This window comes from Lepus europaeus, chromosome 11 (assembly GCF_033115175.1).
Source record: "Lepus europaeus isolate LE1 chromosome 11, mLepTim1.pri, whole genome shotgun sequence".
NCBI lineage: Eukaryota > Metazoa > Chordata > Mammalia > Lagomorpha > Leporidae > Lepus > Lepus europaeus.
Genome location: NC_084837.1, coordinates 30,424,452 through 30,451,618, shown reverse-complemented (window position 1 = coordinate 30,451,618; position 27,167 = coordinate 30,424,452). Strand labels below are relative to the sequence as shown.

General features: G+C 39.4%; 1 protein-coding gene across 3 annotated transcripts in view; it reads right to left on the bottom strand.

Annotated features, from left to right (window-relative positions):
• The window catches only part of KLHL28 (kelch like family member 28), a 35,835-nt gene that overhangs the window by 7,820 nt on the left and 848 nt on the right, over positions 1–27,167 (bottom strand). For 2 of the 3 annotated variants that reach the window (XM_062205216.1, XM_062205217.1), the window contains exon 2: positions 9,257–10,155. In XM_062205216.1, the coding sequence (XP_062061200.1) occupies positions 9,257–10,155 (899 nt within the window). Of the gene's footprint in view, positions 1–9,256; positions 10,156–23,052; positions 23,198–27,167 lie in introns of those variants that run through there. The other variant, XM_062205214.1, reaches the window with a different exon arrangement.

The window sequence follows — 27,167 nt, the reverse complement described above, 5'->3', positions numbered from 1 at the left end:
CATAAAATGGATAAATAAGTCATGTAAAATCATATCAGAGAATTCTACAGAGCAATGAATATAAACAAACCAAAATACAGCTGCATACAACTGGGGTGAATCTTACATAAAATTGAGAGAAGTCACTCATATTCAAAAAAAATTCCATATACTTTCATTTACATCAGTTCCCAACACAGATATAACTAATGTCTAAATTAGAAATGAGGATAGTGGTTACCTTTGGGGAGGGAGCTCAAGGGTGGCTTTTTTGTGCTGGTCGTGTTTTGTATATTGAACTGGTTTGTAACATGCACTTTTGGATAATTCACTGAGCTAGAGATGTGGGATTTGTACACTTTCTTGAATGTGTGTAACTTCAATAATCAGAATAAAAATTTTCATTATAGAAAGAAAAAATTGTATTATGTCCATATGTCATAATACCACACCAATCAAAGCATTGTTATGCAAACTCACACATAATTTAATAATTTGCTACTCAGTGAAAAAACATATCTTGAGGAATACATACTTACATATAGCATTACTGCATTTATATAAAAATATGTAATATCTAATAATATATTGGGGCACATACAGTATACAGCAAAATTTCATGAAAAGCAAAGAAATAATACATAGAAAGTACAGAATAGTGGTTACTTCTGGGGAGAGAGACAGAATGGGGTGGGGGTCCATACAAAGACTTTAATAAAAGTATTGTTAATAGCTTATTAAGCTGGATAATAGGCACCTGAGTACTTATTCTTTACACCCTAAGGTCTTTTGCCTCAAAAAGTTGAGGAAAAGTAGCCAATGTTCTCAAAAGCAATACTGCAAAAGCAAAAAGTATATATTTTCTACCCAACATACATTGATTCATACAATAGTGAATGAATGCCTACTTTTGTCAGTTTTACTGCATTGCTTATATTAAAAATGCGCATTTTTTCCAAACATACCGATATATTGGAATACTTTGATCTTAACAAGGGAAGTTTCACTGAGGTAGTGGGGTGGTTCAAAAGTGAATGGGAGATGAGGAAAACGGTGAGTATAGGCAATTTTTCCAACAATTTTTACTACTAAGAGTAAAACATATAAGAGGAGGAAGCTATAAAGTGAAACAGAAAAACCAAGGGAACCAGAGGGTAATTTGGTCTCAGATCTAAAACCATACCATGTTTGTATTCTATTTTCTCAGTAGAATAAGAGATAAGGTAATCATATTGAATTGGAAGGTTAAAGAAAGGACTTGGGATGTTTTTAAGGACACAGCAGGTGTGACACAGACCCCGGTAAGAGAATAAATTGACTATGGAAATGTAGAGTGGTTCCTGGGGAGTGCTGAGGGCCTCAAGTGACAACAGCTAAGATGGGTATGTTTCACTGCTTAGGTGTAGCCGTGGTTTATATGGACAGCTGAATGTAACTAGAAAAATATGATGGAGGAACAGAAGGGCAAGAGAGCCATGTGTTTATCCAAAGGAATGATATCAGTGATATTCCTGAAATGTATGCTGAGAAAGCACTAAAGCTGAAGACATGTGGTGGTTAATAAGTCAGTTCTGGCTGGCACCGTGGCTCAACAGGCTAATCCTCTGCCTTGCGGCACCGGCATACCGGGTTTTAGTCCCGGTCGGGGCACCGGATTCTGTCCCGGTTGCCCCTCTTCCAGGCCAGCTCTCTGCTGTGGCCAGGGAGTGCAGTGGAGGATGGCCCAAGTCCTTGGGCCCTGCACCCCACGGGAGACCAGGATAAGCACCTGGCTCCTGCCATCGGATCAGCGTGGTGCGCCGGGCGCCGGGCGCCAGCCATTGGAGGGTGAACCAATGGCAAAAGGAAGACCTTTCTCTCTGTCTCTCACTATCCACTCTGCCTGTCAAAAAGGAAAAAAAAAAAAAAAAAGTCAGTTCTACTAATTTATTACTGGTCCAATGGAATGAAAATCCTGAAGGACACAAAGAACCAATGGAGTATTTTTCTGTTATAAAAACAGATCATCACAGATAGTAAACTATCAAAAATAGAAGTTGATTTGGTTTACAATTCTGGAAGCTGGAAACTGTAAGATCCCAGTGAAGACCTTCTTGCTGCATCTTAACATAGGAAAAGGCCTCACATGATGAGAGAGCACGTGAGAGGAGGAGGAACAGGGGGCCAAACTTCCCCCTTTTATAACTAACCACAACTGGAAAAATGGTCTAAATTAATTCATGTGAGTAGTGTCCCCATGACCTAATCACTTGTCAGCACTGTTGCACTGGGGATTACATTCCCAATATATGAATTTTGGGAAACACATTCAAATCACAACATTATGCCCTGGCCTCCAAAATTAATTCATTCCATCTCTGTAGCTCCAAAAATCTTATTTCATTGTGGCATCAACTCAAAATTTTAAAGCCCAGGGAACAGCATTGTGGCACAATGGGTTAAACCCACAGCTTGTGACTCCAGCATCCCAGATCAGAGCAATGATTCAAGTCCTGGCTGCTCTGCTTCTGATATAGTTCCCTGCTTATGTGCCCTGGAAAGAAGATGGTCCAAGTCCTTGGTCCCCAGCACCCACATGGGAGAACCAGAAAAGTTCCTGGTTCCTGGCTTCAGCCTCGTCCAGTCTCAACCATCATGGCCATTTCGGAAGTAAACCAGTGTTTTCCCTCTCTGTCTTTCCCTCTCTCTATGTAACTCTGCCTTTCAAATAAACAAAATAAAACCTAAAAAAAAAAAAAAAAAAAAAAAAAAAAAAAAAAGTCTATAGTCCAGAGTCTCATCTAAATCAGATATGGGTGAAATTCAAGGTATGATTCAGCGTAAGCTAAATTCCCTCCAGCTGTGAACTGTGAAGTCAAAACAAATTACATGATTCTAAAATATAATGGTGATACAGACATAGGGTAGACATTTTCATTCCAAAAGGGAGAAAAGGGCAAAAAATACAGGAGTAACTGATCCTAAGAAAGTCCAAAATGCAACAGGGAACACGATAGTGAATCTTCAAATTGTAGAATAATCTCCTTTGACTTCATGTCTGTATCTTGGCACACAGAATTAGGTTTTAGGCTTCCAAAGCCTCACGCAGCCCTGCTCCTATGACTTTGTTGGGCTCAGTGCACCCAGCAGGTCTCATATATTGGAGTTTCATGCCTGAATGTCTCCCAGGCTAATGCTACATGTTGGTAGCTCTAAAGTTTTGGGGGACTGAGGACAATCCCATTCCCATGGTTCTACCAGGCACTATCCTAGGGTGTACTCTCTTCAGAAGTTTCACAACTTATCCCACAATTCTGCTCAGTACTGTATATGTAGGGGCTTTTTTGTACTGGTTCCATCTCTGCCACAAGTCTCTCACTGGTCCCTCGAGTTGACCACGATATTCTTTGAAATCTAGAAGGAGGGAGCTATGCTCCCAAAGGTCTTATATTCTGTGTGCCTGCAAAATTAGCATCACACATGTGCTGCCAAAATTTACCACGTGTACCTTTCAGAGAGGCAGGTCAAGCCACACCTGGATCCACCTGAGCTACAGTTGTGGTGGCCAAAGAGTGCTACATTCAGAAGGCAGGGAGCAGAGGCCCAGTGAGGCCCTGGGCAGTGAACCTGGAGAGACCCCGGATCTGTGATAAGAGTTGCAGCCTCAAGGATCTCTGAAATGCCTTCAGAGTCTAGCTCCAATAGACTTGATGAATAGAATATGTCTTCCTTCTACGCACGCTAATCTCTTCAGCCAACGGTTCTCGGTCATAACCTTGGTTTGATCTCTTAAACACACTTTTTCACTCTTTACCTGACCAGGCTGTGAATTTTCCACATCTCTCCAACTTGCTTCTCTTTTAATTGTAAATTCTGTCTTTAAGTCATTTCTTTCCTCTTTCATCTCACTGTAGGCAATTAAAAACGGCAACACAGCAGCCTGAAAGCATTGATGCTTAGAAATTTCTTCTGCCAGATATCTTAGTTCATTGTCTTTAAATTCTTTACTCCATAAAGTTCTAGGACATGTTACACCAAATGCAAATGTTTAACAAGACTGGCCTTCACTCCAGTTTCCAATTACTTATTTCTATCTGAGACGTCATTACAACAGTCTTTACTAATCATATTTCTAACAACATTGTGATCATGATCTTTCTAAGAAGATTCTGACTTGCCTTCCAGCTCCCCTCTTCCTCCAAGCCCTCACCAGAACTGCCCTTCATGCTTTGTGGCAATCTATGCATTTTCTGGCTCACTCCTCCAAAATCTTCCAGTATTTACCCATTACCAAGTTCCAAGGCTACTTCTACATTTTCAGGCATTTGTTACAGTGAATAATCCTACTTTCTGATACCAATTTCTTAGTTTGTTTTCTGCTACTATAACAGAATACTGAAGACTGGGTAAATCATACACAACAGAAGTATATTTGGCTCATGGTTCTAGAGGCTGGGAAAACCAAGATTTCAAAGCAGCATTTGGTGAGGACCTTCTGTATTATCACACAGCAGAAGGTATCACACAGTGAGAAAGCATACAAAAAGAGAGGAGAAGGAGGCTGAACTTCCCCCTTTTTTAATTATCCCATTCCTGTGATAACTAACCCACTCCTGAGATAAGGGCCTTAATGCATTCATACAGGCAGTGCCCCAAGACCTAATCAATTCCTAATATTCCTACTTCCAAACTAGGGATTAAGTTTCCAAGACATGAATTGGGAGGACCATTTTTCAAACCATAGCAGAATGCATCTATTAAAATGAATAATCTAGAAAGAAAAGTGGTAGAGAGTACAATGTCTGAAACTATCATTTTTAATTCACTGACCTCAAAGGTGATGACAAAGGCTGGCATCTGAAGTAGGGAAAGTCTTGTGAGATGGAGTCTTAAACATGGGGTCCAGGCCAACTGGGAAGTTAATGTCAAAACTCAATTGACATCCAGTTGGTGCTGGAGAATTGGAAACCTGGTTGGCGTAGGGGGGAGAAAACCAAAACCTATCAGTGATGATAAGATTAGAGTTTTGGGGGTCAGCACCCTGGCTTAGTGGGTAAAGCCACCACCTGCAGTGCTGATATGGGTGCCTGTTCAAGTCCCAGCTGTTCCACTTCTGATCCAGCTCTCTGCTATGGCCTGGGAAGGAAGTACAAGATGGTCCAAGTCCTTGGGCCTCTGCACCCATGTGGGAGATCCAGAAGAAGTTCCTGGCTCCTGTCTTTGGATCAGCACAGCTCTGGCCATTGCAGCCATTTGGGGAGTGAACCAATAAATGGAAGACCTTTCTCTCTCTCTGCCTCTGTTAACTCTGCCTTTCAAAAAAATAAATAAATCTTAAAAAAAAAAAAGATGACTAGAGTTTATGATGATGTATTATCTAGAAGTCATGGAATTCTAGAGATAATTTAGGTAAGTGGATGCAATATATAAAGGCTTTCAGTTTTTTTTGAGGCAAATGGCAACCAGTTCTAATGAGAGTTTCTTTTTTGAAGTTAGATTTGTAATTTAATGTGTTGACATGAATGATGCTTTGAGTGTTGTGGCTAAAGGTCCATTCAATATTTAACATACATGCATAATTACTCATAAATGTTTTCAGTGTATTTTCATCATTATAGCTCCCTACGTATAAGTAGAAACAATAACATTCTTGGAACTTCTCCAATTTCCTTAGGCTCTATATCCCATTCTCTACTTTCTTCTCTAAACACTTTACTCTTCTAAAGAAAAAACTGAGGCCATTGGACAGCATGTATCATAAATCCCTTTCTCATCCTTCCTGACATCCAGTAAACCTACTTTTACATCCCAGTCTCCCACCTATTCTATTCCTGCTTTTGATATCATCCTTTTCTTCAAGAGTATTTCAAAAAGTTTAGAAATGGAACTATAAGTTTATTTTGTTGCAAAAAATTTTTGAAATCCATGCATATGAGGGGGTCTTAAAAAACTTCATGGAAAATGTTTATTATGAAAAAATTTCATGGATTTTCAAAGATTTTCCATCAAAATGAACTCATCTTTTTAATTCCATTTTTCCATTAACTTTTTGAAGTACTCTGTGTATTTCCTCTAAGATTTTGTTCCATCAATGACTATTCCTTTACCTTGTATATTCATTCACCCCCAACTCCCTGCTTCACTGACATTTCATTATTATTATTAACATATTCATGTCTTTCTTTTCAAGGACAAAATAAAATCAACACAAAAGCCTCCTCTGACACTCTCAGTTACTGCCTAAGTCTCCTTCTTGTTCTTGCCAAGATTCTTAAAAGAACAGTTTTCACTCACAGTCAATTTCTTTACTTACATTCATATCTCAAGCCATTGAAATATATCTACAGGATTCCTACAATCCTGCTGATCACCAAATTTATTAATGATTTCCATACTGCCAAATCTAATAGCCACATTTCATCTTTTTCTTTCTGGATCTTTCCATTACATCTTGCACTGCTGTTAACTCTCAAATTTCTAGCTCTGATCAATTCTTTGAGCTATGCAGCCACATCCAGCTAGCAGTGAGGCATCCTTTACTTGAGTATTCAATAGGAACTTCAAACTCAGAATGTCCAAAACTAAAAACATTATTTTCTCCCCTTAAAGTAGTTCTTCCTTTTGTATTCTCTTTCCTTCCCTTTCTCCCAATCTCTCCCTATATAATCATCTTCCCAAACATCTAATAAAGAAAGCACACTTATCTTTGATTCCTCTCTCTCTCTGACAATCCCTCCACCATATTCATTGAAATGGCAAATCTGTTCAATTTAATCTCTGTTTCTTAAAGTAATGTCTTATTTTCTGTCTTTACTACTTTTAGCTTAAATTCAGGATCTGATAATCACTTGCTTGTACTTCTACAATTGCCTCTCATCTAATCCCTCTGATGCCAATCCTGGCCCTGTAATCTTTCTTCATAATGAAGCCAAAATGATTTAATATACAATTCTGATCATTTCACTAATCTTCTTAAAGTAGTTTTGCAACTACTTCTTTTCATGATGGCATACAATAGTTTCTTGACTTAGTTTATGTTGATCATTGCTGGTCATTTATTGATTAGGACTTTACATTTCTAAAAATAAATAACTTTTAGTAAATTGAATTGTGCATACTGTATCAGGCCATTGTGTTTTCATGGAGTTCCTGTGCTTTTTTTTTTCTTTTATTGACTCTTACAGAGCTCTCAACACTCAGATTATACATTCACTTTTCTATAATATCTTACACTAACCCCACAGATGGAATAAATATCTTACCTTAATACTTCCATAGTATGATTATTATCATTATATTACCACTGTGTAAAATAACTATCTATTTAAATGTTTACTAGGTTATGAATTTGTTAAAGGCCTATTATCTAAAGGTGTGTCTGCTGCACAGGTGTTTAATATTTTTGTAGAATTAAATTGAATTCTATGGCCGGCGCAGTGGCTTAACAGGCTAATCCTACGCCTTGCGGCGCCAGCACACCAGGTTCTAGTCCCGGTGGGGGCTCCGGATTCTATCCCGGTTGCCCCTCTTCCAGGCCAGCTCTCTGCTATGGCCTGGGAAGGCAGTGGAGGATGGCCCAAGTGCTTGGGCCCTGCACCCGCATGGGAGACCAGGAGAAGCACCTGGCTCCTGGCTTAGGATCAGCGCAATGTGCTGGCCGCAGCGGCCATTGGAGGGTGAACCAACGGCAAAAAGGAAGACCTTTCTCTCTGTCTCTCTCTCTCACTATCCACTCTGTCTGCCAAAAAAAAAAAAAAAGATTTAAATTGAATTCTAATTCAGATTGCTTCTCATTTTTCCAGAGTTAAAAATAATACTACAATAAACACCTCTGTGCAAGTGACATTTTAATTTTAAATTTTATTATGATAAGATTCTATAGTAAGGCCGGCGCCTCAGCTCAACAGGCTAATCCTCCGCCTTGCGGCGCCAGCACACCAGGTTCTAGTCCCGGTTGGGGGGCCGGATTCTATCCCGGTTGCCCCTCTTCCAGGCCAGCTCTCTGCTATGGCCTGGGAAGGCAGTGGAGGATGGCCCAAGTGCTTGGGCCCTGCACCCGCATGGGAGACCAGGAGAAGCACCTGGCTCCTGGCTTAGGATCAGCGCAATGTGCTGGCCGCAGCGGCCATTGGAGGGTGAACCAACGGCAAAAAGGAAGACCTTTCTCTCTGTCTCTCTCTCTCACTATCCACTCTGTCTGCCAAAAAAAAAAAAAAAGATTTAAATTGAATTCTAATTCAGATTGCTTCTCATTTTTCCAGAGTTAAAAATAATACTACAATAAACACCTCTGTGCAAGTGACATTTTAATTTTAAATTTTATTATGATAAGATTCTATAGTAAGGCCGGCGCCTCAGCTCAACAGGCTAATCCTCCGCCTTGCGGCGCCAGCACACCGGGTTCTAGTCCCGGTTGGGGGGCCGGATTCTATCCCGGTTGCCCCTCTTCCAGGCCAGCTCTCTGCTATGGCCTGGGAAGGCAGTGGAGGATGGCCCAAGTGCTTGGGCCCTGCACCCGCATGGGAGACCAGGAGAAGCACCTGGCTCCTGGCTTAGGATCAGCGCAATGCGCTGGCAGCGGCGGCCATTGGAGGGTGAACCAACGGCAAAAAGGAAGACCTTTCTCTCTGTCTGTCTCTCTCTCACTATCCACTCTGCCTGTCAAAAAAAAAAAAAAGATTCTATAATAAAAGATTACAGGGTCTAAAGGTATGGATAGTTCTTAAAGACTCTTCATATGGCCCATAGTTGAAAATATCTGCTAGTCAGTTCCTCACAGAAAAAGTCTCACAACTATTAAGTAATTAGAAAACAAAGCACTTTTTACTTTTGGCTTTAAAAACTATTTATACTAAAGAAAACAAATTACACATAAAGCTCTGATTTATATTATCCTATTTTTTTCTTATTTGGTAGTTCTTTAAATGAACTGTTTTCCATCCTCATCACAGGTTCTAATCTCTACTCTTTGGCATCTTCTGATACACTTGACCTAGTATGAGATAAAGAAAGTAGTAAATGATTCCAGAAAGAAAACAAAAAAGGAAGACATAAAATGAAAGAAGATTTAGTGAGGAACAGGTAGGATAAAGTGTGTGTAAAGGTTAATGATTGAGAGAATTGTAGAGAATGGATAGCAATGTGATTAAAACAACCACACAAATATTTTAAGAGGAAAAAAAAGAACAAAAAGAAAAAAAGTAAAGTGGAAAATTAAACTATTTTTAAAATACAGAAAGCACATTTAAAAAGCATAAAATCTGCTAGCATTGTTTCTTTAAGAAAGTCTTCTAATTACCTATCCAAACAGGCAAACAGTCCAGATTTTCCACCTACTGCACAAAGTACTTTGGGAGCACAGCGAGGTCGTGTTATCAAGACTGTCTGATGAGACAGTCTATGTTCTGGCATAAAGTGGTACTTTAGGGCTTCATTCAAAAGATGTTTGCAAGTGCGGTCATCACGAATAAGATGATTTGCTTCATAGAGTCTAGTGAGAAACTTAACACTCAGCAAAGGTAATCGTACACTATTTAGTAGCTGTGCTAAATATTTCTGGCGTTCTTGTACATCATACTTGATCCAAGACTCCAGTGCATAAAAAACAGTCTCTTCGGTAGCTACATTCAAACAGTCATTGGAGACAATTTCATCCAAATCAGCATGTGTAAGCTCAAAAAACTCTTCAGTCTGGCAAACAGCTTCAAAATTCTGGCATATGTATTTAGTGGCTGCCAAATAAAGGTCATGACAACCATATGTCTCTGCAAAACGAGAAATTCCAATGCAATTACCAGGGTCAAGCTGGCTTTCAAGAAACGCACAACATTCCTTAAGGACAAGTTTTATCTGGAGTAGGTTGGCTGCTGGAAGGAGAGATTCAACTGTGTCCTGAGAAATAAAAACAGTCCCCGTATAGGCATATTCCACAATGGCCTGCAGGGCAGTTTCATCGATACATTGAAATTCAACTTCACTGTTCTCTTTTTCGGAAAGGTTTCCAGTGAACATAGCTTTGAAATATGGGCTGATGCTGGCAAGCACCACTTTGTGAGCATGAATTTTAACATCACCTACTCGAAGAATGATGTCACAGAGTTCGTGATGCTGACGAAGAAGATTCAAGCCCTGCAGAAGTTGTTCAGAATGTAAGTGGGTTAAGTTAGCAAGCATGTAGGTCGGGGATGTGTGGTCCATCTACAGAAAAACAAAAAGCATGGACAGTTATGTCAAAATAACCTGTGAAAATAACTGTTTTTCAAATAGCAAAAAATAAATCAAATTTTTTATTTACCTGTATATTGATTTTAAAACACTAAATATTAGAACAGAGGCTATTAGGGTTAGAAGAAATTCAATAGAACCCTTTGGGGCCGGCATTATGGTGTAGCAGGTAAAGCTGCCATCTGCAGTACCGGCATCCCATATAGGTGCCAGTTCGAGACCCGGCTGCTCCACTTCTGCTCCAGCTCTCTACGATGGCCTGGGAAAGCAGTACAAGATGGCCCAAGTCCCTGGGCCCCTTCACCCTCATGGGAGACCCAGAAGAAGCTCCTGGCTCCTGGCTCCCGGCTCCCGGCTCCAGCTGTTGCGGCCAATTGGGGAGTGAACCAGTGGATGGAAGACCTCTCTCTCTGTGCCTCTCCTCTCTCTGTGTAACTCTTTCAAATAAATAAACAAATCTTTAAAAAAAAAAAAAAAAACAGGCTGGCACCGCGGCTTACTAGGCTAATCCTCCGCCTGTGGCGCTGGCACCCCAGGTTCTAGTCCCAGTTGGGGAGCCAAATTCTGTCCCAGTTGCTCCTCTTCCAGTCCAGCTCTCTGCTGTGGCCCGGGAAGGCAGTGGAGGATGGCCCAAGTGCTTGTGCCCTGCACCTGCATGGGAGACCAGGAGGAAGCACCTAGCTCCTGGCTTCGGATCGGCGTAGTTCCAGCCACAGAGGCCATTTGGGGGGTGAACCAATGGAAGGAAGACCTTTCTCTCTGTCTCTCTCTCACTGTCTAACTCTGTCAAAAAAAAATAAATAAATAAAAATAAAAAATAAAAAAAATTTAAAAACCATAAGCCTTTTATTCTTTCTTTGTTAAGTCAAAATCTGTTATTAATGAAACTGTGGAAGAAAACTTGCTAGAAGCAAAATCAATTTTGAAAAAACATTATATTTGACTGCTTTCTCAATAATAAAAGTAATATGAATGCCTACCAATCAACAGATACCTTAATTGGAAAGAAATTTTGTTAAATCAAAAGCTTTAAAAATTACTTTAATAAAAGAAGCTGAATTCAACAAAGGTATCACTATTGTCAATCCAACAACAGCAGCACAATTATTGTTTACAGAACCCAACATTTTATAGTTAGGGCAATGTAAATCACTTACTGATTTATATCACAGCCACTCAACTTTTAATCACAAATTCAGATTATGCCCATTCAATCTATTTAGTGCCCTGTGATTCTGGAAAAAAAAAAAAAAGGACAAAAATAGGAGAGGAGATAAGGGCTGAGAAAGACAAGAAAAAAAAAAAAAAAGACAGTAAGGACTGATAGGCTGAAAAAGACTCTCCAACATTCACATATTAATTCCTAATACCATGAATGCTACTTTATATGACAAAATAGGACTCTGTGGATGTGACCAAGGATTTTAAATTGGAGAGATTATCCTCCATCCTAGATGGTTCAAGTGAGCTCTAAGTGCAACCAACACCCACTTTATAAGAAGGCAGAAGATCTGACATAGACAGAAGAAGAAAAAAAAAAGGTCATGTGACTATACAGGTAAAGACTGGAGGCCAGTGCCGCGGCTCACTTGGCTAATCCTCTGCCTGTAGCACTGGCACCCCAGGTTCTAGTCCTGGTTGGGTTGCCGGATTCTGACCTGGTTGTTCCTCTTCCTGTCCAGTTCTTTGCTGTGGCCTGGAAGTGCAGTGGAGGATGGCCCAAGTGCTTGCGCCCTGCACCTGCATGGGAGACCAGGAGAAGCACCTGGCTCCTGGCTTCAGATCGGCGCAGCGCTGGCCATAGCGGCCATTTGGCGGGTGAACCAACGGAAAAAGGAAGACCTTTCTCTCTATCTCTCTCTCTCACTAACTCTGCCTGTCAAAAAACAAAAAGAAAACAAAACAAACCAAAAAATCTTGAGTGCTATAACTACCAGAAACTGGAAGAATCAAGAACAGATTCCTCCCTAAAATCTTCACAGAGTGCAAGCCTCTGCCACCTTAGTTTCAACTAATTGAAAGTAATTCCAGGTTTCTAGCCGCCACAAGGATCAGAGAAACGTAGAAACGTATTATTTTTTAAAAACTGCATTTGTGGTCATTTGCTATAGCAGTCATAAGAAATTAATAGGTATGTATTTCAGAAAAGATTGCACCACTTGCTTAGAAGGACTGACAGAATATAAGATATCTATATAATACTAATTGTTTCTTCCCTGTCTCATTTCAAATACAAGTTATGGGGATAACAACACAGGTTTGGTATCCATCTTAAGAATATTATCAAATTAATTCAAACATTTTATATGCTACTAAATAAAATAAATACTGGTAGGATATAGTATAGCACTTTATTCCCACCCATTTTTATGTGGGAAAAATTCAAAAATTGAAACTTTTTTCTTCACCAAGAACCATATCATTTTACACTGAATTTTTTTAAAGAATTTTTTATTCAAGAGGCAGAGTTACAGACACAGAGAGTCTTCTTCTACAGAAAGAGAAGTCTTCTTCTATTGGTTTACTCCCCAAATGGCCACAACTACTAGTTCTGGGCCAGGCCAAAGCCAGGAGACAGGAGCTTCTTCCAGGTCTCCCACGTAGGTGCAGGGGCCAAAGCACTTGGGCAATCTTCCACTGCTTTCCCAGGCTATTAGCAGCAGAGAGCTAGATCAGAAGTGGAACAGCCAGGATACAAACTGGTGATATGTGATACTGGCTCTGGAGGTGGAGGCTTAACCTACTATGCCACAGCACCGGCTCTTAACACTGAATTTTAAGTCAGTTAATAAATTACGTTAATATGTACACCTTACCACTGAAATCATCCTCTACTTCTAATCTCTCCAAATAATCCCATATACATCTACCAGAATAATTATCAAGTATTGTTTCAATCATAACATTTTGTTACATATTATAGTGTTGATTTTTTAAAAGATTTATTTATTTATTTATTTGAAAGTCAAGAGTTACACAGAGAAAAGGAAAGGCAGAGAAAGACAGAGAGAGAGAGAGAGGTCCTCCATCTGCTGGTTCACTCCCCAATTGGCCACAACTGCTGGAGCTATGCCAATCCGAAGCCAGGAGCCAAAAGTTTCCTCCAGGTTTTCCACGCAGGTGCAGGGGCCCAAGGATTTGGGCCATCTTCTACTGCTTTCCCAGGCCATAACAGAAAGCTAGATTGGAAGTGGAGCAGCTGGGACTCGAACCGGCACCCAAATGCACCGGCACCCGCTAGGCCACTAAGCCAGCCCCAATGTGTGTTGATTTTTTTTTAACCTATTTTACTTCCTTTTTTTTTTTTTTTAAAGATTTATTTTATTTATTTGAAAGATAGAGTTACAAAGGGAAGTAGAGACAGAGAGAGAGAGGCCTTCCATCCACTAGTTTACTCCCCAGATGGCTGCAACGGCCGGAGTTGTGCTGATTCAAAGCCAGGAACCAGGAGCTTCTTCCAGGCCTCCCAAGTGGGTGCAGAGGCCCAATGACTTAGGCCATCTTCGATCTCTGTCTCTCTGTGTCTCTCTCTGCCACTCTGTAAACTTTCAAATAAATAAATAAATCTTAAAAAAAAAAAAAAAGTATTGTCTCTCAAATAGCTTATCACCTGACAGATTTTTGTCTTTTCTCTCATCTTCCTTTTTACCATTCAAATTCACAGGAAGTCTGCGTAAAAATTAACTTTATCAGGATTTATGTACACTATTCTTTTGCATGCAGTTAATTTAATTATACATGCTGTTTTTTGAAACACTCTCTTTGACTCTCATTTGTCTGATTTAGCAAAGACAATGATATTTATACTTAACAGTGAAGAGTGAATAACAGGAAAGGGGAAAGGATGTGGAAAATAAGAGAAGGGTTTGAAAAAGAACTAGTTACTTTGTAAGCTCCTATCTTTCAGACTAAACAAATGTTTCAAGATACTGAACAGAACCTGCAAATGATATTTTGAATCACTGCCAGAGTCACAGACTAGAGACTTTTCAAATATAAGACAGTACATTCTACAATCTAATAAGATTCATGTTAACTTCAGGTAACATTCCAAAACAAAATATTAAAAATTTGATTTGTGACTACTTCGAAGAGGATGTAGAGATCTCTAAGACTAAGATAGGATGAAGTTAATAACAAGACATGGAATAGACTAATCATTTTCTTTGTTCTATATATATGATGCCTTACAGATAAAGAAAATATACTTGATGTTTAACTAGATGTTAGTAAAAAATCTTATAATGTCATTCACAATTTTCTTGAGAACATATATATATATATCATATGTATCTGTATATTTTATATATACATTTTATGTATTTTATATATATATACACACACACACACATATATATATACATATATGTATATATTCCAGTTCAACTAGCTAAATTAGCAACTGTTTGAATACCTACAGAATACTACTTAATGGAATGAGGACAGAAGGTATATTTTAAGAGGTATCCAAAAATGAAGATCTGAACAGGTATGCACCTCAGTTTTTAAGCTGCAAAGAGAGTAAAATACTGGCTAACAAAATGAGCATCCAGATTTTCTAAGAGGGAAAATTGTAGGAATTCTGTAGTAGATTGCAAAACAACTACACAAGTAATAGTAATAGAGAAAAGAGTCATGCGTATGCTGTATTAGTCAGATTTTCATTACTACAGTAAAATATATGAGCCAACTAAATTTATAAACAGAAAGGATTTATTTAGCTAACAGCTTTGGAGGTTCAAGTCCAAAACTGTGTAGCCCGATTCATTTGGCATCTGCTCTGTGTGACAGATGGCAATAGCAGCCCCTGTATAGAAGAAGGATCACATTGCAAGCCAGGAGTCAGACAAAATGGTTGAGATCAAACTCAGGCTTTTATATCACCCTCTTGCTGTAATTATCTTTTGAGGGCATGCCTTCAGTGACCTAACAATCTCCAAATAGGCCTCATCTCCTAAAGATTTCACTGCCACCCAAGAGTACCACCCTGGTGACCAATCCTCTAACACCAGGCTTCAGGAAGACATTTAACATCCAAACTAATATCCAAACCATAGCACCATAGCACTCAAGGGATGTCCCTCAGCTTTGTAGATGATAGGAAGCTACAACAGAGAGTAAAACACTAGATTACAAAATAAGGATCCAAAAAGATCTGACATCTAAAAAGAAAAACTTAAGAGAGATAAACGTAAGAGTTCTATAGTAGATTCCAAAACAACTACACAAGTTAACAGCATAAGAAATAAAAGATGCTTCTGTAGGATGTGTTCAAAGGGTTGAGGGATTTTAATTTTAGTATTACTTTATGTACTAAGCTTATGTGGATTTAAGCTGCACTAACAGAACTATAATATACAGAATATTAAATTATTAGATATTTTTGCCTTTCTCTGCAAATGTGGGACCAAATATGGAGTACAGATCTTAGATATCATCCTTTAAAAGAGTAACAGAATTGAGGGTACTGAGTATAAAAAAAAAAAAAAGGGAAATCTATGGGTTGTCATGTGCAAAATCAGGTGATGAAAGTTAATCAACAATAACAATATAATAATAAAGGATTGTTTTGAGGATTAAATAAGTTTATATAAATATATCTTTTATATTATATATATATATATATAATATGCTAGGATAGTGTCCATCAGTAAGCTTTGGGTAATTATGTTATAACTAATGAATTCTTTGAGTTGTCTGCTTAAACAGTATTCAGATTTCTGTGTTGCACTACCTCTCATTACAGGATAAGAAAGCAACTTTGTACTAATAACATCTCAGGCAATACCAAGTGTTGCAGAACTGTTGATTCTCAAGTCAGGTTTAAGGAGTTTATGGCTAGACTCATTGTTAGTGTAAATACAGATCACACAGTAATAGATCTTATTTTAAATTATTTTTTGTATTTCTAATTACAAACTAGTGAATACCATTTATATAGCATATGAAGCATGACACAATATACCTTTGAAATATATACACACAGATATATGTACATATACAACATGTAAACACAAACACACATACATATTTACATATAAACACACATATTACATACAACCAGATATACAAGACACTATAATTTTAAGAGACTGGGTTTTGAAATCAGGCTACCTGGGTTATAATAATGTCTGTATTATTTAACAGCTATGTGATCTTGAGAAAGTCATCTTAACCTTAGAGTTTTCCCATTTGCAAAATACAGACAAAACAATACAAAAAAGCAGTAGTGGAAATGTCTTTATGTGCTAGCACATAACCACTCAATAATTATTAGATGCTATTTACTACTATCAATACTATCCTTAAAAACACTTGGTTTTTGTCAGCTTAAAATGACTCCTTGGGGCAGGTGCCATGGCTCACTTGGTTAATCCTCCACCTGAGGCACCGGCATCCCATATGGGGGCCAGTTTCTAGTCCCAGTTGCTCCTTTTCCAGTCCAGCTCTCTGCTGTGGCCCGGGAAGGCAGTGGAGGATGGCCCAAGTGCTTGGGCCCCTGCACCCACATGGGAGACCAGGAGGAAGCATCTGGCTCCTGGCTTCAGATCAGCGTAGCTCCAGGCATAGCAGCTATTTGTGGGGGTGAACCAATGGAAGGAAGACCTTTCTCTCTCTCTCACTGTCTAACTCTATCTGTCAAAAAAAAAAAGACTCCTTAAGAAGCCTGTTTACTATCAAGTTAACAGTTACAATCAGTTACAATCCTGGCCAGGCCAAAGCCTGGTTAATTCCACAAAATAGATCCACAAAAGCTACTTTTATATTTAAACAGCTTATCATATTGACATGGTTCACTACTTAGTCAAAAGAAGAGTAGCCAAACAGTCAGCTACCCAGATCCTTGTCTCCCACACCACTAGTTCACTTCCCAAATTCCTGCTATGGCTGAGGCCGGGAACTAGGAACACAATCCAGGTATCCCACATTACATTAATGGCAGGAATCCAAGTACTAGAGCCATCCCTGCTGCCTCCCAAGCTCTGCATTAGCAGGGAACAGGAGTCAGGAGCCAGAGCCAGGAATTAAACTCAGGCACTCCAACATAGGTCACAGGCATCTTAAACAGTGTATTAACCACTAGGCTAAACATTTCCTCTTCATAAATATATATATATATATATATATATATATATATATATATATAATTTATTTTATTTGAAAGTCAGAGTTACATAGAGAGAGAGAGAGAGAGAGAGAGAGAGAGAGGTCTTCCATCCGTTGGTTCACTCACTAATTGGCCACAATGGCCGGAGCTGCGCCAATCCGAAGCCAGGAGCCAGGAGCTTCTTCCAGGTCTCCCATGCAGGTGCAGGGGCCCAAGGACTTGGGCCATCCTCCACTGCCTTCCCACGCCATAGCAGAGAGCTGGATCAGAAGTGGAGCAGCCGGGTCTCAAACCGGCACCCATATGGGATGCCAGCGCTTCAGGCCAGGGCTTTAACCTGCTGCGCCACAGCGCCAGCCCCTCATATACTGAATGCAAATGACATAATATTCATTTTAAGAAATAATGAGAATAAGGTTTAAGTAAGGCCAGCGCCGTGGCTCAACAGGCTAATCCTCCGCCTAGCAGTGCCGGCACCCCGGGTTCTAGTCCCAGTCGGGGCGCTGGATTCTGTCCCGGTTGCCCCCCTTCCAGGCCAGCTCTCTGCTATGGCCCGGGAGTGCAGTGGAGGATGGCCCAAGTGCTTGGGCCCTGTACCTCATGGGAGACCAGGAGAAGCACCTGGCTCCTGCCTTTGAATCAGCGCGGTGCGCCGGCCGCAGCGCACCGGCCGTGGCGGCCATTGGAGGGTGAACCAACGGTAAAGGAAGACCTTTCTCTCTCTCTCTCTCACTGTCCACTCTGCCTGTCAAAAAAAAAAAAAAAAAAAAAGTTTAAGTAAATAAATTGCATGCTTTTTAACCATTTATTTATTTGAAAGGCAGAATTACAAAGAAGGAGAAAGAGAGATCTTCTATCTGCTGGTCCAACTCCCCAAATGGCCAAAACTGCCAGAGCTAGGTCAGGCCACAGACAGGAACCAGGAACTCCATCCAGGTCTCCCATGTGAATGGCAACGACCAAAGTACTTGGGCCCTTTTCTGCTTCTTTCTTAGGCAATTAGCAGAGAGCTAGATGGGAAGGGGAGGAGCAGGGACTTGAACTGGCGCTCAAGTGGGATGCCGGCCTTATAGGAGGCAGATTAATCAGCTGAGCCATAATGCCAGGCTGAGAAATCATACTTTTAATGCCTAACCAAAACAATTCCAACTACAAACTATAAAAGAACAAGGTAAAAACAGGGAACTTAAAATGAATTGCTTTAGGTTTGCCATAACATCATTCTTAGAAGTTTTAATTGGACCCTGTTTCTCTCTCAAAAAATATGACTTAAGAGAACTTTACAAACTTTTCTGGTATAGAACTTTTTTTTTAAAATATGTATTTATTTATTTGAAAGGCAGAGTTACAGAGAGGCAGAGGCAGAGAGAAAGAGATCTTCCATCCGCTGGTTCACTCCCCATATGGCTGCAACAGCTGGAGCTGCACAGATCCAAGGCCAGGAGCCAGGAGCTTCTGCTCGGTCTTCTATGTAGATGCAGGGACCCAAGGACTTGGGCCATCTTCCACTGCTTTCCCAGGCAATAGCAGAGAGCTAGATTGGAAGTGGAGCAGCCGGGACTCGAACCAGTGCTCATACGGATGCCTGCACTGCAGGAGGTGGCCTTAACCGTTACACCACAGTGATGACCCCTCTGGTATAGAACAGTGGCCCTCAAAATATGTTCTTTGTACCTAAAGCATCAGCATCACTTGGGGACTTCCTAGAAAGGCAAATTCTTGAACCCTATCACAGATGTAAAGAATCAGAAACTACATGAGGTAGGGGTAGAGGATTGGACATGTTGTGTTTTAAGCCCTGCAGATGATTCTGATGCATCCTAAATTTGAGAACCAATTAAAATGTTTTTAGCACAAGTGTAATGGCCCAAAAATTATCTCAAACTATAAATTACAACTGTGACTATATATGGTTCTCAGGTATTTCTTGATAAATGGTTAAAATGATATAAATAAGCAATAATTTTTAATCTTCAAAACCTGACTTCTGCACAACACTTTTACACTGATAATTTTGTTTATCTCAATAACAACCTTGCAAGAATAAAGGACAAATTCTAAGGAAAACAGGAAAGAATAGTGAGTAAAAGTATGAATTTTAGAGACAGATTTGAGTTCAAATCTACATCTGGCTACTCAATAGCTATATGACTTTAAGCAAATTAGTCATTTTACTTCTTTATTTTCTCATTTGTAAAAGTTGTGAAAATTGGAAATGGCATAGAAAATTAATTAATTTTAAAAAATATTATGTAGGATCTCTGTCTTTAATGTGCTGTACATTGTTATTTAATGCTATAATTAGTACTCCAATGGTAGTTTTTTCACTTTATGTTGCTAGATGGGCAAACTGTTGAAATCTTTACCATATATACTAAACTGATCTTCTGTATATAAAGAGAATTGAAAATGAATCTTTATGTGAATGGAAGGGGAAAGGGAGCGGGAAAGGGGAGGGTTGCGGGCGGGAGGGAAGTTATGGGAGGGGGGAAGCCATTGTAACCCATAAGCTGTACTTTGGAAATTTATATTCATTAAATAAAAGTTTAATAAAAAAAAAAGTTGTGATGTCTTAGAACTAAATGAGAATATATTTAAAGCAAAACAGATCAATAGTAAAGAATAGAAAATATAGAAATAATTATTTACATTTGTAGATTCAGCACTGATAACAATATCATCTCATAACAAGTGGGGAGAAGAGGAACTTTTAAATAAACATGTTGAGATAACTGAACGGTCAGTCATATGGAAATAGGTAAAATTAGATCCCTTCCACATACCTACACCAGGATCTATTTCAAATGGACCAGAGGTATAAATGTAAAAAATGGGGGCTGATGTTGCAGCAAAGTGGGTTAAGCTGTTGACTGCAATGCTGGCATCCCACACAGGTGCCAGTTCTAGTCCTAGCTGCTCCACTTCCAATCCAGCTCCCTGTTAGTGGCCTGGGAAAGCAACTGAAGATGCTCCAAGTGCTTGGGCTCTTGCCACCAACATAGGAGACCTAAGAAGCTCCTGGCCCCTGGATTCAGCCTGACTTTGCCCTGCTGTTGTGGCCATTTGGGGATTGATCCAGCTGATGGAAGATCTTTCTCATCTCTCCCTCTCTCTCTGTACCTCTTTCAAATAAATAAATAAATCCTTAAAAAATAAAAAAAAATTAATGTAAAAAATGGAATCAGAAAAATATGAGAATAAAATGGTGTTAATTCCTCTATAACCTGGGCTTAGGGAAGAGTTTCCTAACTATGACTCAAAATCCAGAAAATGAAGAAAGATCAACATGACTGATTAAAAATGCTGAAGGGATGTGTGCTTCACACAGTAGTTAAGACATCACTTGGGAAGCCATCTCCTATACTAAAGTGCCTAGGTTTCAGTCCTGGCCCTGACCCAATTTTAGTTTACTACTAAGGTGTAACCTGGGAGGCAGCAAGTGTTGCTTCAAGCATTTGGGTCCTTGCTACCCACATGGAAGATCAGGATTGATTTCCAGGCTGCTGGCTGCTGCCTGGTCCAGCCCTAACTGTTTGGAGGCATCTGGAGAATGAGCCAAATGATGGAAGATGGATCTTTCTCTCTGCCTTTCAAATATTTTCTATATAAAATATTTATAATAATAATAAAATATTTCCTAGTCTCACAGAAAAAATTGGCTAATGAACAGATGGTTAAAAATGTAAATGGTGGCCGGCGCCGAAGCTCACTGGGCTAATTGTCTCCCTGCAGCGCTGGCACCCTGGGTTCTAGTCCCGGTCGGGGCGCCAGATTCTGTCCTGGTTGCTCCTCTTCAGTCCAGCTCTCTGCTGTGGCCTGGGAAGGCAGTGGAGGATGGCCCAGGTCGTTAGGCCCTGCACCCGCATGGGAGACCAGGAGGAGGCACCTGGCTCCTGGCTTCAGATCGGCGGAGTGTGCTGGCCGCAGCGGCCATCTCGGGGGTGAACCAATGGAAAAGGAGGACCTTTCTCTCTGTCTCTCTCTCTCTCACTGTCTAACTCTGACTGTCCAAAAAAAAAAAAAAAAAAAAGTAAATGGTTTCTAATGATATGAAAAAACTGCTCAACTTAATTTAAAAACAAAGAAATTAAAACATGAGTTGAGGCTGACATTGTGGCGTAGTGGGTAAAGCCTCCACCTGTGATGCCAGCATCCCATATGGGTGCCAGTTTGAATCCCAGCTGCTCTACTTCTAATCCAGCTCCCTGCTAATGAGCCTGGGAAAACAGCAGAAGGCCCAAGTGCTTGGGCCACTGCACCCAGGTGGGAGACCCAAATGAAGCTCCTGGCTCCAGCCTGTCTCAGCCCTAACCACTGGGGCATTTTGGGGAGTGAACCAGCAAATGGAGATCTGTCTCTCCTTCTCTCTGTGTAACTCTTTCAAAAAAAATAAATAAATCTTTTTTTAAAAACTACATGAGTTAGATACTCTCTTAACAAGTATACTCTGTTTTAAGCATGTGAGAAACAGTTACTCTCACTCATTGTTATGGGAATGTACCTCTGGAGATAAAGCTTCCAAAATTTAGCAAAACTATGCCACAATCCCACTTCTTTGCAGCAGTGAAAAGGATTTACATATATTTAAACATACTAATACATAATTTACATGTAGCATAAAATACACAAGATGTATTTGTATAAATACATGCAATATTATTTTAAAGAAAAATAAATTCTATCCTCTAGCTCTGTCTATTGAAGAGGCCTAGAAAAAAAATATGATCATTACAGTAGTAAATAGCATTCCTAGCACCCAGGTGTGGTCTCCAAGTACCACTTCCCTCAAAGAAAATGTAACTCCTTGAACAAATGGCTGATTCCAGGGCTGGGGCAGATGTCAAGACAAATTTGTAATCTTTACATGCTAGATAGCAAGAAGCTATTAAATGACTACTAGAGTTGTATGAAAAAAATTTCAAGAACTGAATCAAATAGGCTTTCAGTAGTTTAAAGATGAGACAGATGATCAATAACACTAACTGCAATTGATTCATACATTTCAGATACGTTAAAATCTTGAGTTCATAATGATAATCTGATCACCACTGGAGGATGGTAATGAACTCATTAAACAGTAAATAACAGGAAAACATTAAGACTTTATGAAGTCTTTCCTGTGTTAACTGTACCACTGGGTCTCTGTAAAAGTACTCCAGTTAATAAAGAAAGAAGAAATGATTAAGTGTTATGATTTTGTACCCATAATGAGCAGAAGTAGGAACTGATTATGAAATGCTACTAACATCATGAAAAGTGATGCAATAACACACCAGTAAGAGGATCAGAGAACAGAAAAAGCATGTTAAACTATACCAGAAAGCATGTTAAACTAAACCAAAAAGATGGAATTAACAAAAACATACTGTAAAAACCCAACCCAAATTCTTTAACAAATAACTAGAAGAAACAAAGAGAATGAAGGCATAGATTAAAATAAATTCAGAGATCAGCACTATGGTTCTGTGGGTTAAGCCACTGCTTGTGATCTAGTTTCTTAATCAGAGTGCTGGTTTGAGTCCCAGCTGCTCTGCTTCTGATCCAGCTTCCCACTAATGTGCCTGAGAAAGTAACAGAAGATGGCTCAACAGTGGTTGGATCCCTGCCACTCACATGGGAGAGCTAGATGGGAGTGCCAGGCTCATGGCTTCAGCTTGGCCCAGCTGTCAATGTTAAAATAATTTGGGGAATTAATCAATCATTGGAAGATTGATCTTTCTCTTCAACAAATAAGTAAATAATATATATGTAAATAAACTTACATTCCTTCTTTTTATTCTTAATTTTGTTCCCATTAAACAAATACTTTGGGGGCTGGTGCTGTGGTGTAGCAGTTAAAGCCGCTGCCTGCAATGCGGCATCCCATATGGGCACCAGTTTGAGTCTCGGAGGCTCAACTTCCGATCCAGCTCTCTGCTATTGCCTGGGAAAGAAGTAGAAGATGGCTCAAGTCCTTGGGCCCCTGTGCCTGCATGGGAGACCTGGAAGTGGCTCCTGGCTCCTGGCTTCAGATCAGCTTAGCTCTGGCCATTGCGGTCATTTGGGAAATGAACCAGTGGATGGAAGACCTCTTTCTCTCTCTGGATCTACCTCTCTCTGTAATTTTCTCAAATAAATAAATATAAATCTAAAAAAAAAACAAAAAAACAAATACTTTGTAGTACTCTAAATGTAGGTAATCAATCAAAATTGAATACACATATCTATTTGAAAAGTTTTAATAGGGTAATAGTAATGCATGTCACCTTTAACCATATTCTTATTGTACAAACATCCATAATATAATGTTAGGTGAAACTAAAATAAAATCAAATTTGCATAGTCTACAATAACTTCACAATTTTAAAAGGTTGTTAAACCAAGATAATATATATCAAACTGTGAGTTTAGTATTTATCTATTTAATTGACACCTGAGCTCCAACCCAATGGTGCTTAAATCAGTTGGGAGGCAATTAACTGCTATCACACTAGTGTAAATATAGATTACAACCAGAACAAATGAGAAATGAAGATTGCTTAAAAAAAAAAAAGAACTCAAACAAATATTTTTGTAAGAAGCGTGATTTATGAAGTTTGGAGAATATTTAGCATTAAGTACTCTTTCCATATATTTCTTTCCTACAACTCAACTCTCTTCAAAGTTGAAATGAACTAATGATGGTTTATAATTTTATCAGTGAACAAATGGAACAAGTTGGTATATTTCCATTTCCTGAGATTGAGTCTTATTATATCTGGAGAAACAAAAGTATAATTAGAAACCTGTCATAACATGAATCACTGTATCACAACACAGAAGAAAGCAAGTCCCTAATCATTACTACACATCCAGTAAAAGCTCTAAGGCACATAACTAATTTCTGTCCACTAATAAACTGTTTACAACAGATGTTAAAATACTGATAATGTACAGAGATTAATGATTAAAATGCAATAAAAATTGGATTTTTGCTACAAATTATGGTTGACTAAAGACATAAATATATAATATATATATTTAAATATATAGTGGCTTTGGGACACAGACCTAAGTAAATTAAAATATATCACTCATATAAATCAAAGAAACCTATTTTAGGGGCAGGTGTTTGGCATAGTGGTTAAGATGCTGTTTGTGTGCCTGCATCCCATATCAGAGTGCCTGGGTTACAGTCCCAGCTTCACTCCTAATTCCAGCTTCCTGCTAATAGACATGCTGAGACGAGAGGCAGCAGAGGATGAGGATGGCTCCCTGCCACCCACATAGGAAACCTGGATTAAGTTCTCAGTTCCCAGAATTGGCCTGGTCCAGCACAGGTGTCCTGGTCTCTAGATGTTGTAGCATTTGGGTAGTGAACCAGTGGATGGGAGCTCCTTCTTTCTTTGTCACTCAAACTATAAAAGAGAAAGCCTACTTAATCCTACACGTATAAAGCTAAATTCATAGTGTCATTAAAGTTTTGACTCAGCAGGCGCAGTGGCTCACTAGGCTAATCCACTGCCTGCGGCGCTGGTACCCTGGGTTCTAGTCCCAGTCGGGGCACCAGATTCTGTCCTGGTTGCCCCCCTTCCAGTCTAGCTCTCTGCTGTGGCCTAGGAGGGCAGAGAAGGATGGCCCAAGTGCTTGGGCCCTGCACCCGCATGAGAGACCAGGAGGAAGCACCTGGCTCCTGGCTTTAGATCGGCATAGTTCCGGCTATAGTGGCCATTTGGGGGGTGAACCAATGGAAGGAAGACCTTTCTCTCTGTCTCTCTCACTGTCTAACTCTGACTGTCAATAAATAAATAAATAAATAAAATTTTGATTCAGGCCGGCGCCATGGCTTAACAGGCTAATCCTCCGCCTTGCGGCGCCAGCACACCGGATTCTAGTCCCGGTTGGGGTGCCTGGCTTCGGATCAGCGCGATGTGCCGGCCGCAGCGGCCATTGGAGGGTGAACCAACGGCAAAAAGGAAGACCTTTCTCTCTGTCTCTCTCTCTCACTATCCACTCTACCTGTCAAAAAAAAAAAAAAAAATTTGATTCAAACAAAAGCTAAAGATTCAAGATAAAAACTCAAAAAGGATAGACTGAAATATACTATAAAATAATACATAATAAAAGGTATGAATGATTAATAATGGAAAAATCTAAATTTATCCTGTAATTTTAACACTCTCGCTAGTCGGCCTGTGCTGATCTCACAGCTGATCAGCTGTGCTGATCTCTCTCTGTGTAACTCTGACTTTCAAATAAATAAACCTTTTTAAAAAAATAGTGTGTTTCACCACTCTAGAATTTGAATAACAATTTGTACTCTACATATCTACAATTAAATATAAAAGATTTCCTAGTTAGTACACAGGGATCCTTAGAATTCAAGAATAATTTTTTTAAAGATTTATTTATTTATTTGAAAGTTGGAGTTACACAGAGAGAGGAGAGGCAGACAGAGAGAGAGGTCTTCTATCCTCTGGTTCACTTCCCAGAGGGCCACAACGGCTGGAGCTGTGCCCATCTGAAGCCAGGAGCCAGGAGCTTTTTCTGGGTCTCCCTCATGGGTGCAGGGGGGCCATCTTCTATTGCTTTCCTAGGACATAACAGAGAGCTGGATTGGAAGTGGAGCAGCCAGGTCATGAACGGGCGCCCATATGGGATGGCAGCACTTCAGGCCATGGCGTTGACCTGCTGTGCCACAGCACCGGCCCCAAGAATAATATTTTTTTTAAAATTACTTTGTTCTTGTGATAGAAATAAACAGAATATATAATAGATGAGATTTATGTCCACATATAATCCTAAAAGATAATTAGTAAAATCTGTGATGCCAACGAAGATGCATTTTTTAAAATATCAAATCATGAAGACTAATGTATTTTTCAAGTCTTCATCAAGATGACAAAATGTAATAGATATAAAATAAATTACACTCTATAACATACAGTGATACAGAGACCAGAGAAAAAGGTCAAAAGCAATACTCATCTAGCTTTGCTCATAGGGAAAGGATATGATAATGGCTGGATTTAAGAATCTAGGTACCTTAAAAAGTATTCTTCATAGAGAGAAGGGGTAATTCTTAAGCTTCTACCATAACGTTGATGATGAAATATCATTCAAGACTTTCCAAGTTTCTCTTCTCTGATTTCATGATTACCAAACAACCTCTAGTTATTAACCTGGCTTCCCAAGTTCTTGGATACAGGAAAGAGTGCACTGGATTTGGAACCTGAAAATTCCAATCACTGGAAATGGTAATTTGTTCCAACACAAACTGGCATTCCAATGTGCGCATTCTAACTTACACATCATTCTCTAGTTCGAATTGCCTTCCTGAAGTCTGTACATACATAAGTGAAAGTATACATTTGATCTTCTTAGGCAGAAAATATAAGGAGGACACTCTTTTTCCACTGACAACTATTACAATCATCTTTTCTTTTTCATTTCCTGTCCTTATCCTGTCGCTAAAACGAAATATGAAGAAAAAATAAAATAAACTTTATTTTGGTTTGAAATAATTTAGACACATTCATTTAAACATCAAAATAACTAACAAGTGGCCTAGAATTTAAACCAAAACAGAGGATATACATTTACACAGCTTCATTTACATTAATGCTCTATTCCCCAAGAATAAAGAAACCCAGGATGTTCAAATTGTGCTCTAAGGAAAAATTCAGATCTTTGAACTTGCACTAGCCAGCAACTTTATTTATAAAGGGGTTTGGCATGGGAGTCAACCGTTCCAAGACTTTTAAAGACATCTCATGCAGAGCAGGGAAGGAATACTTGCATTTGAAGTTATTCGAATAAAAACTAAGACCTCCCTCATTGGATGATTCAAAAGCAATTGTATTATTCCATTAAAACAACAACGACAGCTATATTTCATACTCCAGATCATTCAGCCTCA